The sequence below is a fragment of the Bombina bombina genome, chromosome 2 (assembly GCF_027579735.1).
Source record: "Bombina bombina isolate aBomBom1 chromosome 2, aBomBom1.pri, whole genome shotgun sequence".
NCBI classification, from domain to species: Eukaryota; Metazoa; Chordata; class Amphibia; order Anura; family Bombinatoridae; genus Bombina; species Bombina bombina.
This window is the reverse complement of record NC_069500.1, coordinates 378,949,595-378,975,419: the sequence shown is the minus strand read 5'-3', so window position 1 is coordinate 378,975,419 and position 25,825 is coordinate 378,949,595. Positions and strand designations below refer to the sequence as shown.

The 25,825-nt window shown below is 37.2% G+C and overlaps 1 protein-coding gene across 1 annotated transcript in view; it reads right to left on the bottom strand.

Annotated features, from left to right (window-relative positions):
- TMEM132C (transmembrane protein 132C) overlaps positions 1–3,425 on the bottom strand; it is a 563,570-nt gene extending 560,145 nt beyond the window's left edge. The window contains exons 1-2 of the mRNA XM_053699778.1: positions 3,327–3,425; positions 3,035–3,077 (exon numbers count right to left, since the gene is read on the bottom strand). Of these exons, the coding sequence (XP_053555753.1) occupies positions 3,035–3,077; positions 3,327–3,425 (142 nt within the window). The remainder of the gene's footprint in view (positions 1–3,034; positions 3,078–3,326) is intronic.
- Between the last annotated feature and the right edge of the window lie 22,400 nt (positions 3,426–25,825).

The following is a 25,825-nucleotide window of genomic DNA, read 5'->3' as shown; positions in this document are numbered from 1 at the left end:
AGGTGACTATGTTAATATATGTATGTATCTTTAAGAGAAATGCCAATTTAAGGTGAAGTGATTGGGTTAACCTGTGAGCAGTGAACATGTCTGCTGCAGTCTAAGCCAGCAGTCTCCTTGCCTGTTTGTTACGGAGCTTGCTATCTATGTACTGACTGTGCATATTCATGTTTTTACTGTGGATTACTGAATAAAGAAGCGTTTTATGGAAACTTTTGACTCCTGGAACATCCTTTTATAGAACTTTGTGTGCCTTTACAGCGCTTGGGACGAGAGCGTTGTGTTCCGGTTGGTGAGTCGGAATCTCGGCGTGTGACGTCATCCCGCGCTCCATAGTGCCGTGAATACAGGAAGAGGGTAAGGCAGAGCGCGTCGCTCAAATCTGCTTGTTGTTTTTCTAATTAAAGATAGCAAGACAACAAAGAAAATTGATAATAGGAGTAAACTAGAAAGTTGCTTAAAATTGCATGCTCTATCAGTAATAATAATAATAAAAAAAAGGGTTTAGTGTCCCTTTAATTAAACCCATCTCTTCTGCTAACCCATTACACACAGAGCAACCAATAAGCATACACACATGTTCTCATGCAACCTTTGCTTTAAATACTTCATCATAGGCTGACCATATTGCCGCTTTAAAAAGGGACACATATGAAAAATACATATGTCAGGGCTGTTTCAGGGCTGTTTAAAGAAATGGTTTTGTATAAGAACCCTCACATATGTATTTTTCATATGTGTTCCTTCTTAAAGCGGCAATATGGTCAGCCTAATCATAGCTGTTGTTTAGCATTTGCTTAGCATCTATTGCTCCTTTAAAGAAATATGAAACCCAAACACTTATGTGCAGCCACTAATCAGCAACAAGCTCCCAGTAGTGTATTGCTGCACTTGAGCTATATATGCTTTTAAACACAGGATAGCTGGAGAACAAAGCAAATTAAATGTTTGCTCTATCTAAATCATGAAAATGGAATTTTGACAAGCCTGTTTGAGAGGGCTTCCTTAAAAAAGACAATAATATAAATAGTTACAAACATTCCCTTTCATGATAGGGAATGTTTGTAACAATTTATATTATGTCTGTTGTTTTTTTGTTTGTTTTTTCTATTATTGAAAAGTTTTACATAAGTAGTCAAATAATCATGAAACATGAATATGAACATAAGATCAGTCAATATACACAACAATAAATGCACACAGGTGCATATACAATAGAATCAAAATACAATTCTACAGGATTTATTTTCCTCTGCTTACGCAGTAAGCTTAAGGGTGTAAGGAATTGGCGTAAGGGGGGGCGGAGTCATCTAACACTTAAAGGGGTGAAGTTAGGGGATAAGATTAAAGAGATATAAATTAAAGGCTGGGTTGGTATAAAAATGTCTGTCACCGCTAGCCTCATATGGTGAGAGACATATGTTGTATCTCCCCTCAGGGGTTGCTGTCCCCACTGGACGCAGATGGGAAAGGGACATTGGATATGACCCGCTCTATCTCTCAGAGCGGGAAAGGGTGAGGGGAGATACCTTTTTTACTTGATAAACAATGGTGTGGTAAAAATTATATACTGTAGAAAAATAGGTATTTGAAGTATCTAAAGAATATAAAATGAAACCTCTTTTATATTTAGGTCAGGGCTATATCCAAGCATTTGCTATCGGTCACACTTGGACCATGAACAATTAGGGTATAGGTAGATTGGACCATTGGTACTTTATAGAGTGTTAGCAGTAAGTGTACTTTGGTATATTAGTAATGAAGCGTGTAGGGGAAAGGGACTGTTAATGCAAGAGTAGGTTGAAGTTCCAATAATAATAGTTTAGGGTGCATAAATTTGTCAAGCAGAGTTGAGAGGTTAATATAAATCTTGTATTATGGATATGCCTACCTATGTAGAGGTTATATGAGTAATTTGCGCCTACAGGTTATATCTAAGGTATGTAGGAGGGTTAACACTAAATATATTGCCCACAAAATTATAAGCTACGATCTAGGTCGCTGACAGGGCTGCCACCATTTAATATTCCAGTGCATTCACGCTCATTAATTGTAAGTCAGAGCAACATAGTCCAACAGGGACTAGGTATAAAACCCCATCTCCTACAATTCACATTTCAACTCTGTTTAGTATGATAGAAACATATATCCATATAAAAGAAGGTTTTAGATAATGACAACTAGGAAAGTAGGTTCTGTCAAGCAACACGTAAATGTCAGATGCATTATAAGAAATTCCTAGTAAACTCATATTATTGAAATTGACTATTTTAGTAGGACTGCAATATCAGGTTCAGCTTAAACATGCATCCTTTAACAGCGAGAATATACAAACATCTTCTAAACTTGGGTAATGTTTGGTAAGGACATTATATATCTATATCACAAAGTGAGATCAGAGTCCTGTTCAAATATAATAGTAATAATAGTGCTCTTTGTCTTTTGAAGATCCAACTATTAATTTAGCTCACATACATCTTGCTGTCTCGGCCGCTGACAGCACGATAGTATCCTACTTAATTATTGCATATAAAGGTAGAGGCACATATTTATAAAACTATTATAAGAGAACTCTGCTCTATCACACACTAAACAGCCACAGTATACAGTATGTGACATGGTGCAACACTGTCCATATAACAGGTTTTTTCTTCGTGATAGACTGGCCCTGTAATTATCATCTAGGTGAAGGTGAACCCATAACCTTACCATTAGCTTTGCACAGTCTATAAACAGTTAATGATCCAGGAATAGGCCAAGGTTAAATATGATTTCCAACAGGACTAACATAAAATCTATAAGGGGTATACAGTATAGTGAATCTTACATTCTGGACATATAAAAATCGGTAATTCACGAGCCCCTCTAATAAAACATACCTATCTAAATGTTAGCAGCCCAAGTATACACACTTAGAAAATCTGTATAAGACATAAGAACTATATATAAAAAAAACAATATAAGAACCTATGTACACTTCTGTATAACACAATAAAAGACAATATTGAATCTACCATAACGCAAACACATATACTTGCAGATATTATCACATCAGTCCACATCATATAGTCCTGCATCTGTAGTATAATTCAAAGAACAGAAATTAGCGTTATAGCACCCTTAGTCAGAGTTACAATGGAGTAAACGTTGGAGTTAGGCTAGTTAGTTTAGTATGAGATTACTTTTCAAATTTATCTGATGCCCGAGCGTCTTTGCTGGGGGTTGTCGGACCATGGACAGTTCAGTAGTTGAAGAGTCTGAGGCCAGATAACATCTTGTGAGAGATATGAAATCTTTCTGTTGTCATCTTTCCATTGTGGCCGCACTTTCAAATACAGAAGGTCTCCTACGTCTAATCGCAGCGTATTAGTATGGGAAGGTGCTGGAGGCTCATTAGTGCCGCATGGGTTCTGCGGTAAATCCATTGTAGAAATCTGTTCTATCCTTTCCCAGGGCCTATATACCTCTCCACCGGCTCGACAGCAGGACACATGGGAGATGACATTGCAGTCTCATGGGAATAGCTCTGAAGCATCATTCTTGAAGTTTCCCATGGGCCAAGTGAATTGCTACCACCTGAAGATATCCAATGACAGGCACAGGCTCCAGTGTAGGTAGGTAATTCAGCTGCTTGTGGAGTCGTTCCACAGACCGGGTTGGCTGCGTCTTATAGGTTGTCAGAGCAGCGCTATACGGTTGGAACTCTGAAGCAAATAACATTGGGTCAGTATCCCGGCAGCCTGCCATTGCTAAAAGAGAGGTGATCTCCATTGTTAGGGTCCGTTCGTTATTCTGTAGACACAGTTTGAGAGCATGTCACACTTTCATTCCCCATGCACTCGTTGCTGCCATTTTAGTAGCGTTATCCGCTATGTCTGGTCTCTTTATTAAGTTTATAACAAATCTTGGACAGGTTGCATTCAATATAACTACTCTTCCAAGTTTCAAAGGATATATAGTCTCACAGAATGCGGGATTATACCACCTCAGTGTCAGAAATATATTTCAATATATTAGCATTTTTTATAATGTCCTTCCTTGCTAAAAAATAATATTTAACATCATTTAGGGTTGCATTGAATATAATTAAGATGTATTTATTCTCAAGCATATTTAGGTGATGGTGTGTTCATAAGCATTTTCTTTTTTCTATAAGTACATGTGTGGTGATGATTTGATTTTTTGGTTGTTGGTAATATGTATTTAACAGAAAACAAAGTCTTGAAAAGGCTTACAGTTAAGCCAAAATGTAGACCTAAAATCTGATGGATTTTGGATAAAGAATTTTTATGTACAAGACCTTTGAGTGCCCTTCAATAACAAGATTGTATTCTAATGGAGATAAGGATGCACCCAGGCAAGGTAACTAAGTGCTAGGAGTGAGTGCATGGCAACAGCTAAAGTGTATTATTATATAAATTCAGCTGCCAGGGTGCAAACAGGCTATGAAATACAAGTAAAAAATGAGCACCAGCTATTGTGGGGCATCATTTAATTCTCTGACCCAGGCAGCACAATGTCTTGAGCTGGCCCTGAGGACAGCTGTCCATTTTATAAGAACAATCCAAACTTCTGTTGGTTTTATAGCAATTGTATGTCATTTGTCATCTACTGTACGAAGAAAAAGATCATGGTGTCTTAAAAAAACGAAATGTTCATTACTGCGGATAGATACTAAAGTATCACATTTACATCACTTTTAAAGCCTTCTCATTTTTCATTTCAATTAGTTCTATGTATTTACAACAATCAGCTTAAAAATAAAAATATTTATCTAACATTTACTATATATATATATATTCTTTTTTGCTTTTTATCATACACCGTACAGCACCCTGGTAGTTGTTGAACGTTGGTGAGAGTGCACATACACCAATTTTTTGCCCCAATTTTTTGCCTATATATATATATATATATATATATATAAGAATCCCATGTGAATCCAGCACTCTCTTATACTGTTACAGCAACCGGGGTGCACTTTAAACCAATCATACAAAAATCTCAAAAAGAAAGGCACTCTCCGTTGTACTTATTAAAATGGAGAGTGCCTTTCTTTTTGAGATTTATATATATATATATATATACTATAATCGCATTTGTAACGCGTCCGGTGGTGTTGCCAGTTGAGCATGCATCCTCAAAGGAATGTTGGCAGTGCGAAGCAGTCAACAGAATGTTTGCTATGCGCGCAGCCAAAATAATTCACCTGAATTCTGAAGGTGGATGTTTTCACCACCTTGCCATTTTCAGAATCCACCGGGATGTAGCGAAGACAAATGGAGCATTTAAAAAAAAAAAAAAAAACACCCGCAATAAGTATTAAAAAAACAAAATCGAAAAAATCTGCCAAGTAATAAACCAAGTAATAAAAAAAACTTACAGCCCGCAATAAGTATTTAAAGAAAAAAAAAAAAGAACCGCCCGTACAAACTATTAGGAAAAAAATAAACTAACTGCCCGCACAAAGTAAAAAATACCCAATAAAATTATTAACCTCTAAATCCGCCAATAACAACATCGCAAACTACCTAATACATCTATTAACACCTAATCCTCCAACCCCCATCAATGTATTAAATCTAAATTACCTATTAACCCCTAACCCGCCAATCCCCACAATGCGAAAAACTAATTTAATGACTAAGCCCCCTAACCTAACACCCCCTAAATTAACCCCTTAATTACATTAAAAAAAAAATACATTACAATTAAAATAAAAATAAAAAAAATATATTACATTAATCTAAAATCACAGAAAATAAAAAAGGCTAACATTAAAAAATAAAATAAACAACACTATCCAAAATAAAAAAAAAATAAACCTAATCCCTATGAAAATAAAAAATCCTTCCCAAAATAAAAACACCCCCTAATCTAATACTAAACTACCAATAGCCCTTAAAATGGCTTTTTCTAGGACATTGCCCTAAAGAAATCTGCTCTTTTACATTAAAAATAAATAAAGTCCCCCCTAACAGTAAAACCCCCCACCCACCATACCCCCTAAAATAAAAAAAACAACAACACTAATAAACCTAAACTAAACATTTGTATGGGTATTGTCCTTAAAAGGGCATTCAACTCTTTTTCACTGCCCTTAAAAGGGCATTTAGCTCTTTTGCAAATTGCCCAATAAACCCCAATCTAAATAAAACAAAACATTAAAGCCCTAAATAGGTACTCAAGGTTTCAGAAGTCCAGCGGAGGTCTCCGCTCCACGCCGCCTTTGCTGTGGATGAAGATGATGGACCCGTCTGGAAGAAGACCTTCTCCGCCGGACTTCTGAAACTGTGAGTACCTATTTGGGGCTTTAGTGTTAGGGTTTTTTTTTTGGGGGGGGGTTGTTGTTTTAGATTAGGGTTTATTGGGCAATTTGCAAAAGAACTGAATGCCCTTTTAAGGGCAGTGAAAAAGAGCAAGCATGCAAGCGGGCTTCAGGTGGTTGACTTTAGGCTGCTGTAAGTTTACATTGGGTTGATTGCAATAAAGATATTAAGTCCATGAAAATTAAGTTCAGAGTTTGTGAAAGCTTCAGGCATTCATAAATAAAATAGATGAGTATGGCAGAACATAAATGATGGATTTGAAAGTTTGTGTTGAGGCCACCAGAGAAAGGTGTGCTGTGGTCATGGTAGGCCACGATGAGAGAGTGAAAACATATGTTAATGTGTGAGAATGTCTGAAAATTTGCAAATATCATTTAGATGAAAGTTACAGGATATTGCATGGCACTTAAATATGAAATGTGGAATTAGTTTGGATTTTAAAATACATTTAAAGGGTGAGTGAATGGGCAGAGGCCCACTTGGGTACCATCAACATACAGTACCTATGATACTAAAACTAATGAGTTCCTATAGCTAATCCACTCAGTTAATCATAAAAGCAGTAACCATCACTACAGAAAATGTCCCTTAAAATGCTGCCATTAATTGCCAAAGTCACTTGGGATTGCACAAATGGATCATACCACTGTTGACATTCAGGTGCTGGTGCTATAATGCAATAGTTAGTGAGACTAAATGGTCAATTAGATCTGCCAATAGCTTCCTTCAGCTGAAAATATACAGCAAGAAATTCTGATTTAATAAACAGAGGTTTATGTGAACAAGCATATTTATGAATGGATCTCCAATGAAAAAGCACAGACAAAACCTTTAGCATAAAAGATAAAGTACAAAAAATAAAACACAGGCAGTGTTTGTGGACACATGCAGTGTTAAATTAGTAGCAATAGCTTCTCTGCAGATGCGGGTAAGCTGTTGTTACTGATTTGAAAGAATCAACTATGAGACACAGCCAGTTAACAAGGATTGCAAATACGGTTGTGACTACATTTTTACAAAAACTTACAAAATATGTGATTGCATTGTATGGAATGTATGGATTTTCAATGTGCAAGTCTCACCAAGAGACTTATACGGTGTTAGAGGCTCTGAAAACCCTTGCCCGGTGTTAGAAGGAAGCCCTTTCACATTTGGATGATATACAAGAGGCATGTTAAGTACAGAAAAATCCATTCTGTCTCCTGCCAGTTAAAATGATTGATACCTACAGTGAAACCAACGTTCTACAATGGCAGCATTCATAATTAGAAGTAGATGCTCAAAATGTGCTTTGTTTTTAATGTATTTTAAAGTTATTATTTGATTTCTACAGGGCTGAATTTACATCCCAGGTGCCTGTAGGCACCAAAATCTGAAGCCCCACCCACCCCTGCTCACTGTTCACCTCTGTTTTGGCAACCTTAACTAAGATGGCTGGTGGTAGAGAAATAACAGCACCGCGCATGTGCCATCTTTGTTAAGGCCGTCGCAAGCATTGAGCATGGGCAGTCAAAGCCAGTTGCCTTGCATGCATAATACTTGTGGTGATCTTAACAATGATGCTGTTATAACAGTGCTGTTATTTTACTGCCTGTGACCATCTTAGTTAAGGTAGACCAGTATTTATTATAGACCGAGACAGGCACCCCTCTATGTAGGGCACCTGTAGGCCTACTCTGCCTTATTATAAATCCAGCCCTGGATGTCTACTGTGGTTGACTCTAAACATATCAGCAGAAACACAATTCACTAAGAGGTCTCTTCAATTCCTCTATCTTCCTCAACCGTTTCAGCTTCACATCAGTTCCTATCTCAGTTCCTATGTCTTGATAGATTCAACAGTCCCTATGTTAGTTTTTGCAGCTAATTCCCCAAAGAATTGTGGGATAAGATTGATTCAGCAAATCTGTTGCATAAATTATCACATAGTTGGGAGAAAATGTTATGACTAATAATCTGAAACTATTAATACATTTTAAATAAAAAAAAAATATCTAGAAGAGAGAAGAAAGCAGAATATACAATGGGGCCTATCTATCAAGCTCTGAATGGCGCTTGATGCCCCGTGTTTCTGGCGAGCAAGCAGGCTTGCCAGAAACAGCAGTTATGAAGCAGCGGTCACAAAGACCGCTGCTCCATAACCCTGTCCACCTGCTCTGAGCAGGCGGACAGACATCACCGGAATTCAACCCGATCGAGTACGATCGGGTTGATTGACACCTCCCTGCTGGCGGCCCATTGGCCGCGAGTCTGCAGGGGGCGGCATTGCACCAGCAGCTCTTGTGAGCTGCTGGCGCAATGCTGAATACGGAGAGCATATTGCTCTCCGTATTCAGCGAGGTCTGCGAGACCTGATCCGCACCGTCGGATCAGGTCCGCCAGACTTTGTTAAATAGGGGCCAATATCTTAAATAGAGGTAACATAGTAACATAGTAGATGAGGTTGAAAAAAAGTTTGAGGACCATCAAGTTCAACCTATACAAATCTAATATACTTACAAAAAAACTACAATTGATTTTAAATTAATCCCATTAACACAAGCAATCATATCCCTGAATTCTATTTCTAGCCATACATTTATCCAAATATTTTTTAAATGTATCTAAGGTATTGGCATTCACTACCTGCTTTGGTAATGAGTTCCACAATTGAATTGCTCTTACAGTGAAAAAATGTTTCCAATAATATTCACTAAACCTCTATAGATAATGAGTACATCTTGTGAAGTTAAAAATTAAATTACCCTTTTAAACTAATATTGTATTCTATTGGAGTTCTAAATTATTTGTTTTAATATTTTTCTTAAGCCAAAAGAAATTAAATTCTCTGTACTTTCATTTTTAAAGGGACACTCAAGTCAAAATTAAACTTTCATCATTCAGATAGAGCAGACAATTTTAAACAACTTCTATTAACAAAATGTGCACATTCTTTTTATATTTACATGTTTGGAGTCACAAGCTCCTACTGCGCATGTGCAAGACTTCACAGTATATATACGTATAGGCATTTGTGATTGGCTGATAGCTGTCACATGATACAGGAGGAATGGAAATAGACATAACTGAAAAAAATCTACTTCTCATTGAAATTCAAACTAAGTGCTATTGCATTGTCTTTTTATCACACATGTATTGATTATGCAAATCTACTGTATTTACAGGGTCTATTAAGAAAGAAAATGTAATTAAAAAAAGCTTCCTCATCAAATTGTATTTATTCACTTGGTATCCTTTGTTGAAGAGCATGCCTAGATTAGATCTATATGTCAGCAATATTTGCAACAATGTATAGCATTGTTAAAACGCATTGTTGCAAACACTGCTTCCATATAGTGTTCAAGACACGTACATTTCTCATCTTAACTTGGTGAAATCTTCAAGAAAGAATATTAAGAATAAAAAGAATTGCATTTAAGAATAGAAATACATTTGAGAATAGAAGTAAATTAGATTTTTTAACAGAATTATCTGGATCACAAAAGTTAAATTTTGATTCTCATGTCTCTTCAAATATCCATAGTGATTTGTTTAAGAAGTACTTATTATGACCCAGTAAGTAATCATAGATATGACTGCTTATCCATTGCTATTTTATCAAAATCATTAGCACTTAAAGAAAAAACAAAGCTACTAATGAGTTAAAGCAAAACTATATAGATACGTCTGCTGCTTTCTTTGCATTGATATTTATAGTGAGGAAATAAAATGACAGATAATGAACAGTTTGGCCCCCTTTTATAAAGCGCTGTGATTAGCTTCAGGATTGTTCCAGTTTCAGCCTGCAACTGTGTCCACACACAGTTTTATAAATGGGGGCCACTGTCTTGTCTTATTTCCTTTTAAATTATCATTGCTTAGTAAGTTGTGATATGTGATGATTTGTTATTTGATTTTTTTCTATTTCTACAAGCACCAAAATCTGTTTAAATTAATAAACATAATAAATAAAAAAATAAAAATAAAGTATAGATCTCTCCCTTTCTGATGTAGAAAGGGCTATAAGATCATGTACTTATGTCACCATAACATGACAGGATAGGGAGCACAGGATTCATTCCAGGTTACAGTGTCGGCTATGAAAAGTCATCCTCAGACCAACCCAAGATATATTGTATACTTATAAAGATACATTATATTTGATTTTCCTTTTATGTGTTGTCTTGGTACATCCAAAAATGATAAAACATATTTTTTTTTTTACTAACAAATCTATTGAGCTTTAAGTTCACCTAAATCTTGAATGGATTTTTTTGATGTGCATTAATTAATGTAACTGTCGATATCACAGGACACATTAAAAAAGATTTTTGTGCTGTAGTCATTGCAGTGTAACAAACCAAATCTAGATTAATTTTCAAGGGAAACTGCAAATCTATGCAGAATCCTGCTTAATGTATCTTCCGGTAACCTTTTTATTAGTGAACAGGGCATTTGGAAGTGTCAGAATGAATGAAAATATGATGCGTGCTGCATTGCAAACATTAACTGTAAAAGTATAATTGTTTCTGCTTAAAAACATAAAACATATGGGTCAGGATTAATTATCACAAAATAAAGCAATAAATGTACTGTACTCTTGGTACCTGCCTGATGAAACTCTTAACGATTGATCATTAACTGGAATACTAGTTAATGACTGAAACTGTACTATTTTAATAAATGACTTCATGTGTCTTTTGCTGATTTTCACTACTGAAACTGACTCATTAACTTGGAAGGACTACAAAAAAACACATTGCTGGAATACCATCATAATGCGTGTTTTTATCATCTGTAATTGTAGTGTTTAATGGGAAAGGAAACTCAAACATTTTCTTCCATGATTTAGAAAGAGCATGTCATTTTAAACACTTTTCTAATTTATTTCTATTATCTAATTTGATTCATTCTCTTTATATCCTTTTCTCAAAAGCATATCTAGATAAGTTCAGTAGCTGCTGATTGGTGGCTGCACATGGCTCACCCATGCGCATTGTTATTTCTTCAACAAAGGATATCTAAAGAATGAAGCAAATTAGATAATAGAAGTAAAATGGGATGTTTTTTAAAATTGTATTCTCTATTTGAATCATGAAAGAAACATTTTGGGTTTAGTGTCCCTTTAATATATTATTTTTCTTTTGAATCTATATGCCAACAAACTTTATGTGTGTATATATATATATATATATATATATATATATATATATATATATATAATTGATTTATGAATACATTTAATATTTCCATTAATGTCCCATTACATTTAAAACAAAAAGGTAACTGACCAAATATATTTCTAGAAGATTATCGCCAATGTGGGCACATAATGGAAAAAAAATAAAATAAAAAAGTCACCACCTATTTATACAGAATGCCTTCAAAGCCTTACAAGGAGCTACAAGGCATGAGGAAGAACTTTAAAGGGACAGTCAAGTCCAAAAAAACTTTCATGTTTTAAATAGGGCATGCAATTTTAAACAACTTCCCAATTTAATTTTATCACCAATTTTGCTTTCTTCTCTTGGTATTCTTAGTTGAAAGCTAAAACTAGGAGGTTCATATGCTAATTTCTTAGACCTTGAAGACTGCCTCTAATCTGAATACATTTTGACCACTAGAGGGCATTAGTTCACATGTTTCATATAGATAAGATTGAGCTCATGCACGTAAAGTGACCTAGGACTGAGCACTGATTGGCTAAACTGCATGTCTGTCAAAAGAACTGAAACAAGGGGGCAGTTTGCAGAGACTTAGATACAAGATAATCACAGAGGTAAAACGTGTAATATTATAACTGTGTTGGTTATGCAAAATTGGGAAATGGGTAATAAAGTGATTATCTTTCTTTTTAAACAACACAAATTCTGGTGTTGACTGTCCCTTTAACTCTGGCTACTACTGGAAAATGGGACAAGGTGGAATCTAGAGAACTTAAACAAGGTCAACATAGTAAAGAAAAAAGAGCAGATATAAATAATAAAAAAGAACAGATATAAAACAAGAGAGTAATAAACTATTACCTTTGCAGTTATCATTTGTCTTTTTTGCTTAAAATCAGGAACTATTAAGACTTTTTGCTGTTTATGGAGTAGGAAAAGGAGTGGGATTATTTCATGTTTTTCTCATTTTTTCTTACCACCATATGTTCAATGCCAGAATGTCTGGGGATTGCTGTAAAAGTCTGGCCTTATTAGAGACATATTTTATAGAAAAACCTATATGATGGATGATGAAGCTGTCCCTCACTTGTTCATGACGAGGTGATGGAGGGCTGTTTGTGTATAGACAATGCAATAGAATGGCTTGTATTGTCTTTGGCTATGAAATTGCTTCCCAATGTCCCACCATCTATTGACAGGTTTAGACAGGTATGTGAAATGAATGGGCCTGGATCTGTAAGGACTGTGGCAGAAATATTACTTTACCAACACTCTGCTGATTGAAAAGAAATAGGAATGCCAGCACATATTGGGAACGACTATATGATTAGTATCTAAAGGGACAAAGAAGTGAATTATACAAATTAAAATGAATCTTACATTTTAAGATATAAATAATGTGGCACACATATTTTAAAAATGTGTATCTCTTCTAAGTGTTTGCATGAAAATTTGACTTTTTGGCACTCTCTGCTAATGTACAGGTAGGTATTCTGCAGTCATTAAAGCTATTACTGTGCATGGAATTTGTTAAAGTTTTTGTTTTTATATTGTGAATTATTGTTGCTTAGAGGGAATGATCTGCTTTAAAGGGATAGTAAACACCAAAATTGTTATTGTTTAAAAAGATAGATAATCCCTTTATTAAAAATTCCCTAGTTTTCCATAACCAACACTGTTATAGAAATAGACATGTTTTCCTCTGTGATTACCTTGTATTTAAACGTTTGCAGACTGCCTTCTTATTTCAGATTTTTTAACAGACTTGCATTTCAGGCAAGTAGTGCTGCTGACTTTTAAATAACTTCACATGCTTGAGCACAGTGTTATCTATATGAAACACATGAACTAACACCCTCTAGTTGTGAAAAACTGTCAAAAGCATTCAAATGAGAGGTGGCCTTCAAGGGCTTAGAAATAGCATACGAGCCTACCTAGGCTTAGCTTTCAACTAAGATTAACAAAAGAACAAAGCAAATTTGTTCTCTTGTTCTCTTTATCTGAATCATGAAAGTTTCATTTGGACTTTACTATCCCTTTGACTTGACAATGCCTCATATCCTTATATTAAAAAGCTACTTCTTGGTTTGAAGCTGGAATATATGTGTGTGTGCGTGTATGTATATGTTTGTGTGTGTGTTTGTAGTACCTGCTGACTTTTTACTTTACTATTGAACCTGCTAGCCTAGTACCTCCTCATTGAACCAGTTGGCTTTTTACCTGCTCATTGTGGACTGGATTACAAGTAGTGGAGTGATATTTATTGTTTGCTCTCTCATGCTAACTGCACTCGACTTTGGCTTTTTGCACGTCGGTTACGGCGCGTATTACATGTTGAAATTAAAAAGTTTTTACTTGCGAGCTAACACTGACATGCGCTAAAAGTTACAATATTGCGACAGCAAAAAATGGAGAAAAAACATAATTTATGCTTACCTGATAAATTTATTTCTCTTGTAGTGTGTTCAGTCCACGGGTCATCCATTACTTATGGGATATATTCTCCTTCCCAACAGGAAGTTGCAAGAGGATCACCCAAGCAGAGCTGCTATATAGCTCCTCCCCTCACATGTCATATCCAGTCATTCGACCGAAACAAGACGAGAAAGGAGAAACTATAAGGTGCAGTGGTGACTGGAGTTATAATTTTAAAATTTAGAACCTGCCTGAAAAAGACAGGGCGGGCCATGGACTGAACACACTACAAGAGAAATAAATTTATCAGGTAAGCATAAATTATGTTTTCTCTTGTTAAGTGTGTTCAGTCCACGGGTCATCCATTACTTATGGGATACCAATACCAAAGCTAAGTACACGGATGATGGGAGGGACAAGGCAGGAACATTAAACAGAAGGAACCACTGCCTGTAGAACCTTTCTCCCAAAACCAGCCTCCGAAGAAGCGAAAGTGTCAAATTTGGAAAATTTGGAAAAAGTATGAAGTGAAGACCAAGTTGCAGCCTTGCAAATCTGTTCAACAGAGGCCTCATTCTTAAAGGCCCAGGTGGAAGCCACAGCTCTAGTGGAATGAGCTGTAATTCTTTCAGGAGGCTGCTGTCCAGCAGTCTCATAGACTAAACGTATTATGCTACGAAGCCAAAAAGAGAGAGAGGTAGCCGAAGCCTTTTGACCTCTCCTCTGTCCAGAGTAAACGACAAACAGAGAAGAAGTTTGTCTAAAATCTTTAGTTGCCTGCAAGTAGAACTTCATAGCATGGACCACGTCTAGATTATGCAAAAGACGTTCCTTCTTTGAAGAAGGATTAGGACATAACGATGGAACAACAATCTCTTGATTGATATTCCTGTTAGAAACAACCTTAGGTAAAAACCCAGGTTTAGTACGCAGAACTACCTTGTCTGAATGAAAGATCAGATAAGGAGAATCACAATGTAAGGCAGATAACTCAGCGACTCTTCGAGCCGAGGAAATAGCCATCAAAAACAAAACTTTCCAAGATAAAAGCTTAATATCAATGGAATGAAGGGGTTCAAACGGAACACCCTGAAGAACTTTAAGAACCAAGTTTAAGCTCCACGGAGGAGCAACAGCTTTAAACACAGGCTTAATTCTAGCCAAAGCCTGACAAAAGGCCTGGACGTCTGGATGCTCTGCCAGACGTTTGTGTAAAAGAATAGACAGAGCTGAAATCTGTCCCTTTAGCGAACTAGTGGATAAACCCTTTTCTAAACCCTCTTGTAGAAAAGCTAATATCCTAGGAATCTTAACCTTACTCCATGAGTAACTCTTGGATTCGCACCAATATAAATATTTACGCCATATCATATCCGAGCCTGTATTAATGTACCAATAACCGAATCCGAAAAACCACGCTTTGATAGAATCAAGCGTTCAATTTCCAGGCAGTCAGCCTCAGAGAAATTAGGTTTGGATGGTTGAAAGGACCCTGAATTAGAAGGTCCTGCCTCAGAGGAAGAGACCATGGTGGACAGGACGACATGTCCACTAGGTCTGCATACCAGGTTCTGCGTGGCCACGCAGGCGCTATCAGAATAACCGATGCCCTCTCCTGTTTGATCCTGGCAATCAGTCGAGGTAGCAACGGAAATGGTGGAAACACATAAGCTATGTTGAAAACCCAAGGGGCTGCTAATGCATCTACCAGCACCGCTCCCGGGTCCCTGGACCTGGATCCGTAACAAGGAAGCTTCGCGTTCTGGCGAGATGCCATAAGATCCAGATCCGGTTTGCCCCAACAATGAATCAGTTGAGCAAATACCTCCGGGTGAAGTTCCCACTCTCCCGGATGAAAAGTCTGGCGACTTAGGAAATCCGCCTCCCAGTTCTCTACGCCTGGGATGTGAATCGCTGACAGGTGGCAAGAGTGAGACTCTGCCCAGCGAATTATCTTCGAGACTTCCAACATCGCTAGGGAACTCCTGGTTCCCCCTTGATGATTGATGTAAGCCACAGTCGTGATATTGTCCGACTGAAATCTGATGAACCTCAGCTTTGCGAACTGAGGCCAAGCTAGAAGAGCATTGAATATTGCTCTTAATTCTAGAATGTTTATTGGGAGGAGTTTCTCCTCCTGAGTCCACGATCCCTGAGCCTTCAGGGAATTCCAGACTGCTCCCCAGCCTAGAAGGCTGGCATCCGTTGTTACAATCATCCAATCTGGCCTGCGAAAGGTCATTCCTGGTCCAGATTTAGCAAAGGGGACAGATCTGAGTAATCCCCGTTCCATTGACTGAGCATGCATAGTTGCAGTGGTCTGAGATGCAGGCGCGCAAATGGCACTATGTCCATTGCCGCGACCATTAAGCCGATTACCTCCATGCACTGAGCTACTGATGGGCTTGGAACGGAATGAAGGACACGGCAAGCATTGATAATCTTTGATAACCTGGACTCCGTCAGGTAAATCTTCATCTCTACAGAATCTATAAGAGTCCCTAGAAAAGGAACCCTTGTGAGTGGTAACAGAGAACTCTTTTCCACATTCACTTTCCACCCATGCGACCTCAGAAATGCTAGAACTATCTCTGTATGAGACTTTGCATTCTGAAAACTTGACGCTTGTATCAGAATGTCGTCTAGGTACGGAGCCACCGCTATGCCTCGTGGTCTTAGTACCGCCAGAAGTGAGCCCAGAACCTTCGTAAAAATTCTCGGGGCCGTGGCTAACCCGAAGGGAAGAGCCACAAACTGGTAATGCCTGTCTAGAAAGGCAAACCTCAGGTACCGATAATGATCTTTGTGAATCGGAATATGAAGGTAAGCGTCCTTTAAGTCCACCGTGGTCATATATTGACCCTCCTGGATCATGGGTAGGATGGTTCGAATGGTTTCCATCTTGAACGATGGTACCCTTAGGAATTTTTTTAAGATCTTTAAGTCCAAGATTGGTCTGAAGGTTCCCTCTCTTTTGGGAACCACAAATAGATTTGAGTAAAATCCTTGTCCCTGTTCCGATCGCGGAACTGAGTGGATCACCCCCATGATTAAGAGGTCTTGTACACATTGTAGAAATGCCTCTCTCTTTACTAGGTTTGTCGATAACCTCGAAAGATGGAACCTCCCTTGTGGAGGAGAGGTTTTGAAATCCAGAAGGTATCCCTGAGATATAATCTTTAACGTCCAGGGATCCTGCACATCTCTTGCCCAAGCCTGGGCAAAGAGAGAAAGTCTGCTCCCCACTAAATCCGTCTCTGGATAGGGGGCCCTGACTTCATGCTGTCTTAGGGGCGGAAGTAGGCTTTCTGGCCTGCTTGCCCTTGTTCCATGACTGGTTGCCTTTCCAACCCTGTCTGTAACGAGCAGTAGTTCCTTCCTGTTTTGGAGCGGAGGAAGTCGATGCTGTTCCTGCCTTGAAGTTACGAAAGGCACGAAAATTAGACTGTTTGGCCTTTGGTTTGGCCCTGTCCTGAGGAAGGGCGTGGCCCTTACCTCCCGTAATGTCAGCAATAATTTCCTTCAAGCCGGGCCCGAATAAGGTCTGCCCTTTGAAAGGAATGTTAAGTAGTTTAGACTTGGAAGTTACATCCGCTGACCAGGATTTAAGCCAGAGCGCTCTGCGCGCCTGTATGGCGAATCCGGAATTTTTAGCCGTAAGTTTGGTTAGATGTACTAGGGCATCTGAAACAAACGCATTAGCTTGCTTAAGGGTTCTAACTTTGCTCAAGGCCTCATCCAACGGCTCTGTGCGAATCGCCTCTTCCAGAGACTCAAACCAGAATGCTGCTGCAGCCGTGACAGGTGCAATGCATGCAAGAGGCTGCAATATAAAACCCTGTTGAACAAACATTTTCTTAAGATAACCCTCTAATTTTTTATCCATTGGATCTGAGAAAGCACAGCTATCCTCCACCGGGATAGTGTGTACGCTTGGCTAACGTAGAAACTGTTCCCTCCACCTTAGGGACCGTCTGCCATAAGTCTCGTGTGGTGGCGTCTATAGGGAACATTTTTCTAAATATCGGGGGAGGGGAAAAAGGCACACCGGGTCTATCCCACTCCTTACTTATAATTTCTGTAAGTCTTTTTGGTATAGGAAAAACGTCAGTACACACCGGTACCGCATAGTATCTATCCAACCTACACAATTTCTCTGGAATTGCCACCGTGTCGCAATCATTCAGAGCCGCTAATACCTCCCCTAGTAACACACGGAGGTTCTCAAGCTTAAATTTAAAATTTGAAATTTCTGAATCCGGTCTCCCCGGATCAGAACCGTCACCGACAGAATGAAGCTCACCGTCCTCATGTTCTGCAATTTGTGACGCAGTATCAGACATGGCTCTCGTGTCATCAGCGCGCTCTGTTAGCCATATCATGTAAAGTGATTTGTAAGGGCCTAGATGTACTAGGTGTCTCAATCCTACGCATCTCCCGAGCGGGAGACGCAGGTACTGACACGTGAGGAGAGTTAGGCGGCATAACTTCCCCCTCGTTGTCTGGTGATAGCTTCTTCATCGGAACAGATTGACTTTTATTCAAAGCAATATCAATACAATTGGTACACATCGTTCTATTGGGCTCCACATTGGCTTTTGAACATGATGAACAAACAGTTTCCTCTGAATCAGACATGTTTAAAACAGACTTAGCAATGAAACTAACAAGCTTGGAAATCACTTTCAATAAGTTTACAAGCAATATAAAAAACGCTGCAGCGCTTCAAAAATACAGATATAATTAAACAATTCTTAACAAGAAGTGTATTATTAGCAGAGGATTGCACCCATTAGCAAAAGGATGATTAACCCCTCAATACCCAAAACGGATAAAACAGATATCAATTAAGATTTAACGCTTTTAATCACAGTCAGCACACTGTCACAGATCTGCTGTGACTGATTACCTCCCTCACAAATGAAATTTGCAGACCCCTGAGCTCTCTAGAGACAACCTGGATCAAGGAGGAAGAAGCAGAAAGACTGTGTAATAATTTTAACTGCGCAACAAGGCGCTAAAACAAGGGCCCTCCCACTCCAATCACAACAGTGGGAGCCCTGATATAACGGTTTCCATGCAGAAAAATATGTTAGCCATGTGGAAAAAAATCATGCCCAAAGCGATTTATCACCAAAGTACCTCACAAAAACGATAACATGCCAGTAAACGTTTTAAAAACAACATTTTTCAATGTCATGCAAAGCTATCACGAAGCCTGCTACCAGTCGCTACCACTGCAGAGAAGGCTTAAGTATTATTTCAGTGTTAACAGTATTTTCTCAGTCAAATTCTAGTCCCTAGAATATAACTCGACTGCGCATACATTTATCAGCCTGATACCAGTTGCTACTACTGCATTTAAGGCTGTACTTACATCATACAGTAACAGCAGTATTTTCTTAGTCAATTCCATTCCCAGAAAATAAAGTACTGCACATACCTCATATGCGGAGGACCCCGCATGCTATTCCCAGTTTCTGAAGTTACCCCACTCCTCAGAATGTCGAGAACAGCCAGTGGATCTTAGTTACGCCTGCTAAGATCATAGATAAAAAACGCAGGCAGTTTCTTCTTCCAAATACTGCCTGAGATAGAAAAACAGCACACTCCGGTGCCATTTAAAATAACAAACTTTTGATTGAAGAATAGTTAAGTAAAAACTCCAGCTCCTCTCGCGACCTCCTTCTTTGTTGAGGGTTGCAAGAGAATGACTGGGTATGACATGTGAGGGGAGGAGCTATATAGCAGCTCTGCTTGGGTGATCCTCTTGCAACTTCCTGTTGGGAAGGAGAATATATCCCATAAGTAATGGATGACCCGTGGACTGAACACACTTAACAAGAGAAAAATGAGTTGAGCAAACCTGATCGCATTTTCTCAAATGTGCTAACCCTACATGAAAATATTAATATTTCATATTCCAATATTCTTTAAATAGCAAAATATGTTCTATTTATTCATAAATACATGTTTCTATATATATCTGCTGTTTTTTGGTAATATATATATATATATATATATATATATATATATACACCTATATATATAGATAATTATATATACTTATAACTATATACAGATATATTTATAGGAATATCTATTCATTAATACTTAGAACATAGTCCCCTATGTGAAGAACATTGGAATGTGAAATGTTTCATTAAATACAGTTATACACTTTTTCAAATATGAATATTGAATAAATATGATTTTACATGTTTTCAGCTACTTGACTTCAAAGGGCTCCAATGCTGCTTCTTAACTTATGTTTCAGCGGAAACTGAAACTACGGGGGTAGATTGCAGCATCATCCGCTGCTTGTTAATTTTGCCCCTATGTATATATATATATATGTTTATATATATGTGTTTATATGTATATTTATATCTGCAAATACATGTATACACATATAAATACATAAATGTACACACACATACACACACACACACATATATATATATATATATATATATACACACACACACACACATATACATCTTTAGACATGTATTTGTATGTATCTCTATGCTAAAGCTCTTTGCAGTCCATTTTTTTCTAACACCTGAGCCCTTTTAAATTTGTTGTGCATTTTTATATAATATTTTTTATTAGATAGAGTTATTATGAGTGTAAATGTACTTTTTAATGTAATTTTGATGTGTTCTGTGTCACTTTTTTGACTTGTGTAACAGTTAACCAGAGCTCTGAGATCGCCTTATCCCGACGCATGTTAAATTGCACTTTAGCGAACACATTTACTTTCAACTTGTAATACATGCACTACTTCCAATGGGTGAAAACACTGTGATAAACCCGATATTGCTTGTACGCATGCTGTTAGTGCGCCACTCATAACCTGGCCCAGTATCTGCTAGCCCTTTACCTGCCCTTAGTATCCGCTAGCCCTTTACCTGCACACAGTACTTGTGGTTGATTACTTGCCTTTTGTATTTTGGTTTGTTTACTGTCCATAGTATCTAAAATACATCATCTTAAAGGGACACTACACCTAAAAATTTTCTTTCATGATTCAAGTAGAGAATACAAATTTAAGCATAATTCCAATTTACTTCTATTATCTAGTTTGCTTAATTATTTAGCTATCCTCTGTTGAAGAAATAGCAATGCACATGGGTGAGCCAATCATATGAGGCATATATCTACAGCAACCAATCAGCAGCTACTGAGCATATCTAGATATGCTTTTCAGCACAGTATATCAAGAGAATAAAGCAAATTAGATAATAGAAGTAAATTAGAAATATATTACAAATTGCATGCTCTTTCTAAATCATAAAAGAAAAAAATTGGGTTTTATGTTCCTTTAATTCCTCTTAGTATAAAGAAGAAACCAATAAAATTAGACCCTATTTGTTATATAGCAGTGAACATATGAATGCAAATTTAAATAGCTACACTTTAAATTCATATTCTTTTTATGATAAAAATAAAAAGCTAGGTTGCATAAAATTAAAAAGCTCCCATCCTTCTAGCAAAATATTGTTCTTTATTTGTCTAGCTTTGTCATCCTGAAATGTAGTCAATGGTATTTAAACTTTTACAAATCCCGCAAAATTGCCTTGCAGCCCAGATGTATCTCACAGCAGCAGACTGCTTTAAAAATCAGCTTTATTAAAGTTATCCCAATGTCTTCTTCCAGGGAGCTGCTTTGGGTCTCTTTGCACTTGATTAGACACAAAACACAGTAATCGCTTACCGAGTGTTTTGGATCATTATTCAAAACTTTGTAGGCAGATATAAATGAGAAAAACGTTGCAGTAGCTGTTGCTCTAAATTACTTTTCTGCATATACCGGTTGCTTTTAAATTGAGACTATTTCTCTTTTTCCTAAATGCTAGTTACAATATAGATTCAAAACTAATATGTGATGCTAACAATTATACTTCTGGGGTATTTTAAATTGCCTTTTATTATTTAAAATTAGTTTGATTTTCCTTTTGTGCAGTAGAGAGCACATCCTTATTTGCAGAAACGCGTTATTTTCATTCTGAATATGAATATAAAAACACATTTCTTAGTACATTCCACAAACTAAATTACTTTGGTAATATAAAGTTAAACAGCCACTATGATTAATGACTAATTATGCATTTACAGTTAAAGTTGCCTTTCTATAAGCAGATATGGTGTTCACAACAAGCTTGGTTAATGCTACGTATCATTCCCATAGAATCTACACAACTTTTTGGTTTACGTTACTGTTAATAACATTATGGGGTTTATTAAGCAGTCAAGCTGCTTTTTCCGAATCAGGAGTTAAGAAGCAGCGGCCATAAGACCACTGCTCCTTAACTCATCCGCCAACATCAATCATCCCAGTCAGTAACGATGAGGATTATTGACATCCCCTGCTAGCAGTCGATTGGTCGCGAATCTGCAGGGGCAGCATTGCACAAGCATTTCACAAGGAATGCTTGAGGAATGATAAATGCAGACAGCGTATGCTGTCAGCATTTATCGATGTGGAGCGGATATGATCCGATACAGATAATCATGTCCGCATGCACATTGATAAATCTGCACCAAAGAATTAAATGTTCTAAATTTATTACAACTGCACTAAGGATTTCCAAGCCTTAAAGGGACAGTAAACACCTAGTGATTATAATATAAAATGTTTAATTATGCACTGTAATATACTTAAATTATTTTATCCCACTTCTCCAGTAATTTAGATTTGAATATTGTGTTGTTTTTTTTAGTTCTAAGAACTCAAAGTGCACATATCTTCTTCACAAACCTTGCTCTGCCATATATCTGCCTCTAATTGATTTCATCAGAGAGGATAAGATCTGCAAAACAAGCAGGTTTTGCTAATATAATAACTGTGGCTAGCCGTGTCCTCTCCAGACAAGGAATCCTTGACAAAGCATACCAGCGAAACGTACGTCGGAACTGAACTGTTCTATATTGAGTTTTATTGCGTCTCTACACTAGCCAGGACACCTGGGGGCTTAGCGCTATTGTCTTGCTACTAAAAGGTTTTGGTTTCAGCGGTCACACTCCTGCTGATCCATTTACCTCTTTGCAAGTTTGGCGATTTGAAGCATTTGTTACAGCATATCTGTTTTGTACCCTTACATTGTGGTGTTATCAAGGCTTATGTGACGCTTTTATATATTTTAAAATAAATTTGTATCCAAGTTTTGCCTAGTGTACTGTTTTCCCATCAGTATAAAGTGGGAGTGCGCATATCCTTGAGCTTAGTGGAAAGCTCCAACAAATGTGAGTAGTCATTTGTTACAAAACAACTACTTCCTCAAAGTGCCATTACAGATTCACACTATGTTGCAATTTTCTGTTTCCTTTTTTATGGGATCTCACTGAGGAATGCTAACAAGCTGAAAAACTCATCCAGAGGACACAGACATATCCTTGATTCAGAACTTTATTTAGTTTTAATTACATGGTGTTTACTTAAAGGGATAGAAAGGTCAAAATTGATATGTGCATACATGCATTTAAATTTGAAATAAAAGCATTTTTGCAATATACTTCCATTAGCAAAAATGCTTCTAATAAAAGTTATTACTTTTTTTCTGCGGCATATGCACGTATCCTGTGAGGACCTGTGCACCAATATTCAAGCTCAGAGAGCTGACATTGGGGGGTTTTTCTTCTGTGAAGACTTAGGGGCCTATTTATCAAAGCATCAACTATGTTGCATTCGCCGGCGATAATACGCTCGCCAGACATCGCTGATGCGGACCTGAATACGATCTCCTTATTTATCAAAAAAGCCGTCAAAAACATGCACGTCAAGTACGGTGCAAAGAGCATCGGACTGTTGTTAACTAACAGTTATCGATGTTGGGGTTATTCGTGTTTTTCACAACCTTATTTCTACCATTTCATTACTGTCCATGAACAAGCACATTTCTCTAAAGCTAATCTTTTATTTTTCATCTGTTAATGTCCAAAAAATAGATTATACCTCAACAAACAAACCTCTTATAAATAGATTTATACCTCAACAAACAATATCTCATAGAAAGTTATTTTTATATTTATTTGTTATATGATACTTTCACAGAAATTAATGCGCATTTGTATTTCTAGGAGTCATATTTTTTATTTATTTTTTTAAATTATTATTAACATATATCCTTGTACATAATATATATATATATATATATATATATATATATATATATATATATATATATATATGTGTGTGTGTTATGTCAGAAATCGTTTGTTTGCAAACATATTTACAGTTCCTTTTTTTGTTCTAAACAATGTTGTCTGTCATATCTCTGTTTTCATTTATACCACTATATGTATATATTGTAAATGTATTATTATTCTGAGCAGGAATAATTGGGATTATAACATGTAATCAGAGTATCAGATGTATTTATTTGCAATTAATAGATATTTTAAAGGGATAGGAAAGTAAAAATTTAAGTTGCATGATTCAGATAGAGCATGTTATTTTAAAACACTTTAAAATTAACTTCTATTTTCAAATGTGCTTTGTTCTCTTGGTATCCCTTGTTGGAAAATAATATGCACATATCCTACACTAATGGGAGCTAGCTGCTAATTGGTGCCTGCACACATTTGTCTCTTGTGATTGGCTAAATAGATGTGTTCAGCTAGCTGCCAGTAGTGCAATGATGTTCCTTCAGAAAAGGATAACAAGAGAATGAAGCAAATTTGATAATAGAAGTGCATTTGAAAGTTGTTTAAAATTGTACATTCTATCCAAATCATGAAATAATATTTTGGGGTTTCCTGTCCCTTTAAGAGCTGGGCCAGTTTTCTCTCTGCACCTGTCTAACCCCTCCTGATTGCAATCTATCGGCTAGATTTAGAGTTTGGCGCAAGCCGTCAAAACCAGCGTTAGAGGCTGCTAACGCTGGTTTTGGGCTACCGCCGGTATAGGTCGTGGCTGAAGTGAGCGTTAGAAATCTAACGACAAGACTCCAGCCGCAGAAAAAAGTCAGTAGTTAAGAGCTTTCTGGGCTAACACTGGTTTATAAAGCTCTTAACTACTGTACTCTAAAGTACACTAACACCCATAAACTATCTATGTACCCTAAACCGAGGCCCCCCCACATCGCCGCCACTCGATTACATTTTTTAACCCCTAATCTGCCGCTCCATATACCGCCGCCATCTACGTTATCCCTATGAACCCCTAATCTGCTGCCCCTAACACCGCCAACCCCTATATTATATTTATTAACCCCTAATCTGCCGCCCCCGCTATCGCTGACCCCTGCATATTATTATTAACCCCTAATCTGCCGACTGCACATAGCCGCCAGCTACGTTATCCCTATGTACCCCTAATCTGCTGCCCCTAACACCGCAGACCCCTATATTATATTTATTAACCCCTAATCTGCCCCCCACGTCACCTCCACCTACCTACAATAATTAACCCCTAATCTGCCGACCGCATCTCACCGCTACTATAATAAAGTTATTAACCCCTAATCCGCCTCACTCCCGCCTCAATAACCCTATAAAAAATAGTATTAACCCCTAATCTGCCCTCCCTAACATCGCCAACACCTAACTTCAATTATTAACCCCTAATCTGCCGACCGGAGCCCACCGCTACTATAATAAATGTATTAACCCCTAAAGCTAAGTCTAAACCTAACACTAACACCCCCCTAAATTAAATATAATTTAAATCTAATGAAATAAATTAACTCTTATTAAATAAATTAATCCTATTTAAATCTAAATACTTACCTGTAAAATAAACCCTAATATAGCTACAATATAAATTATAATTATATTGTAGCTATTTTAGGATTTATATTTATTTTACAGGCAACTTTGTATTTATTTTAACCAGGTACAATAGCTATTAAATAGTTAAGAACTATTTAATAGTTACCTAGTTAAAATAATTACAAATTACCTGTAAAATAAATCCTAACCTAAGTTACAATT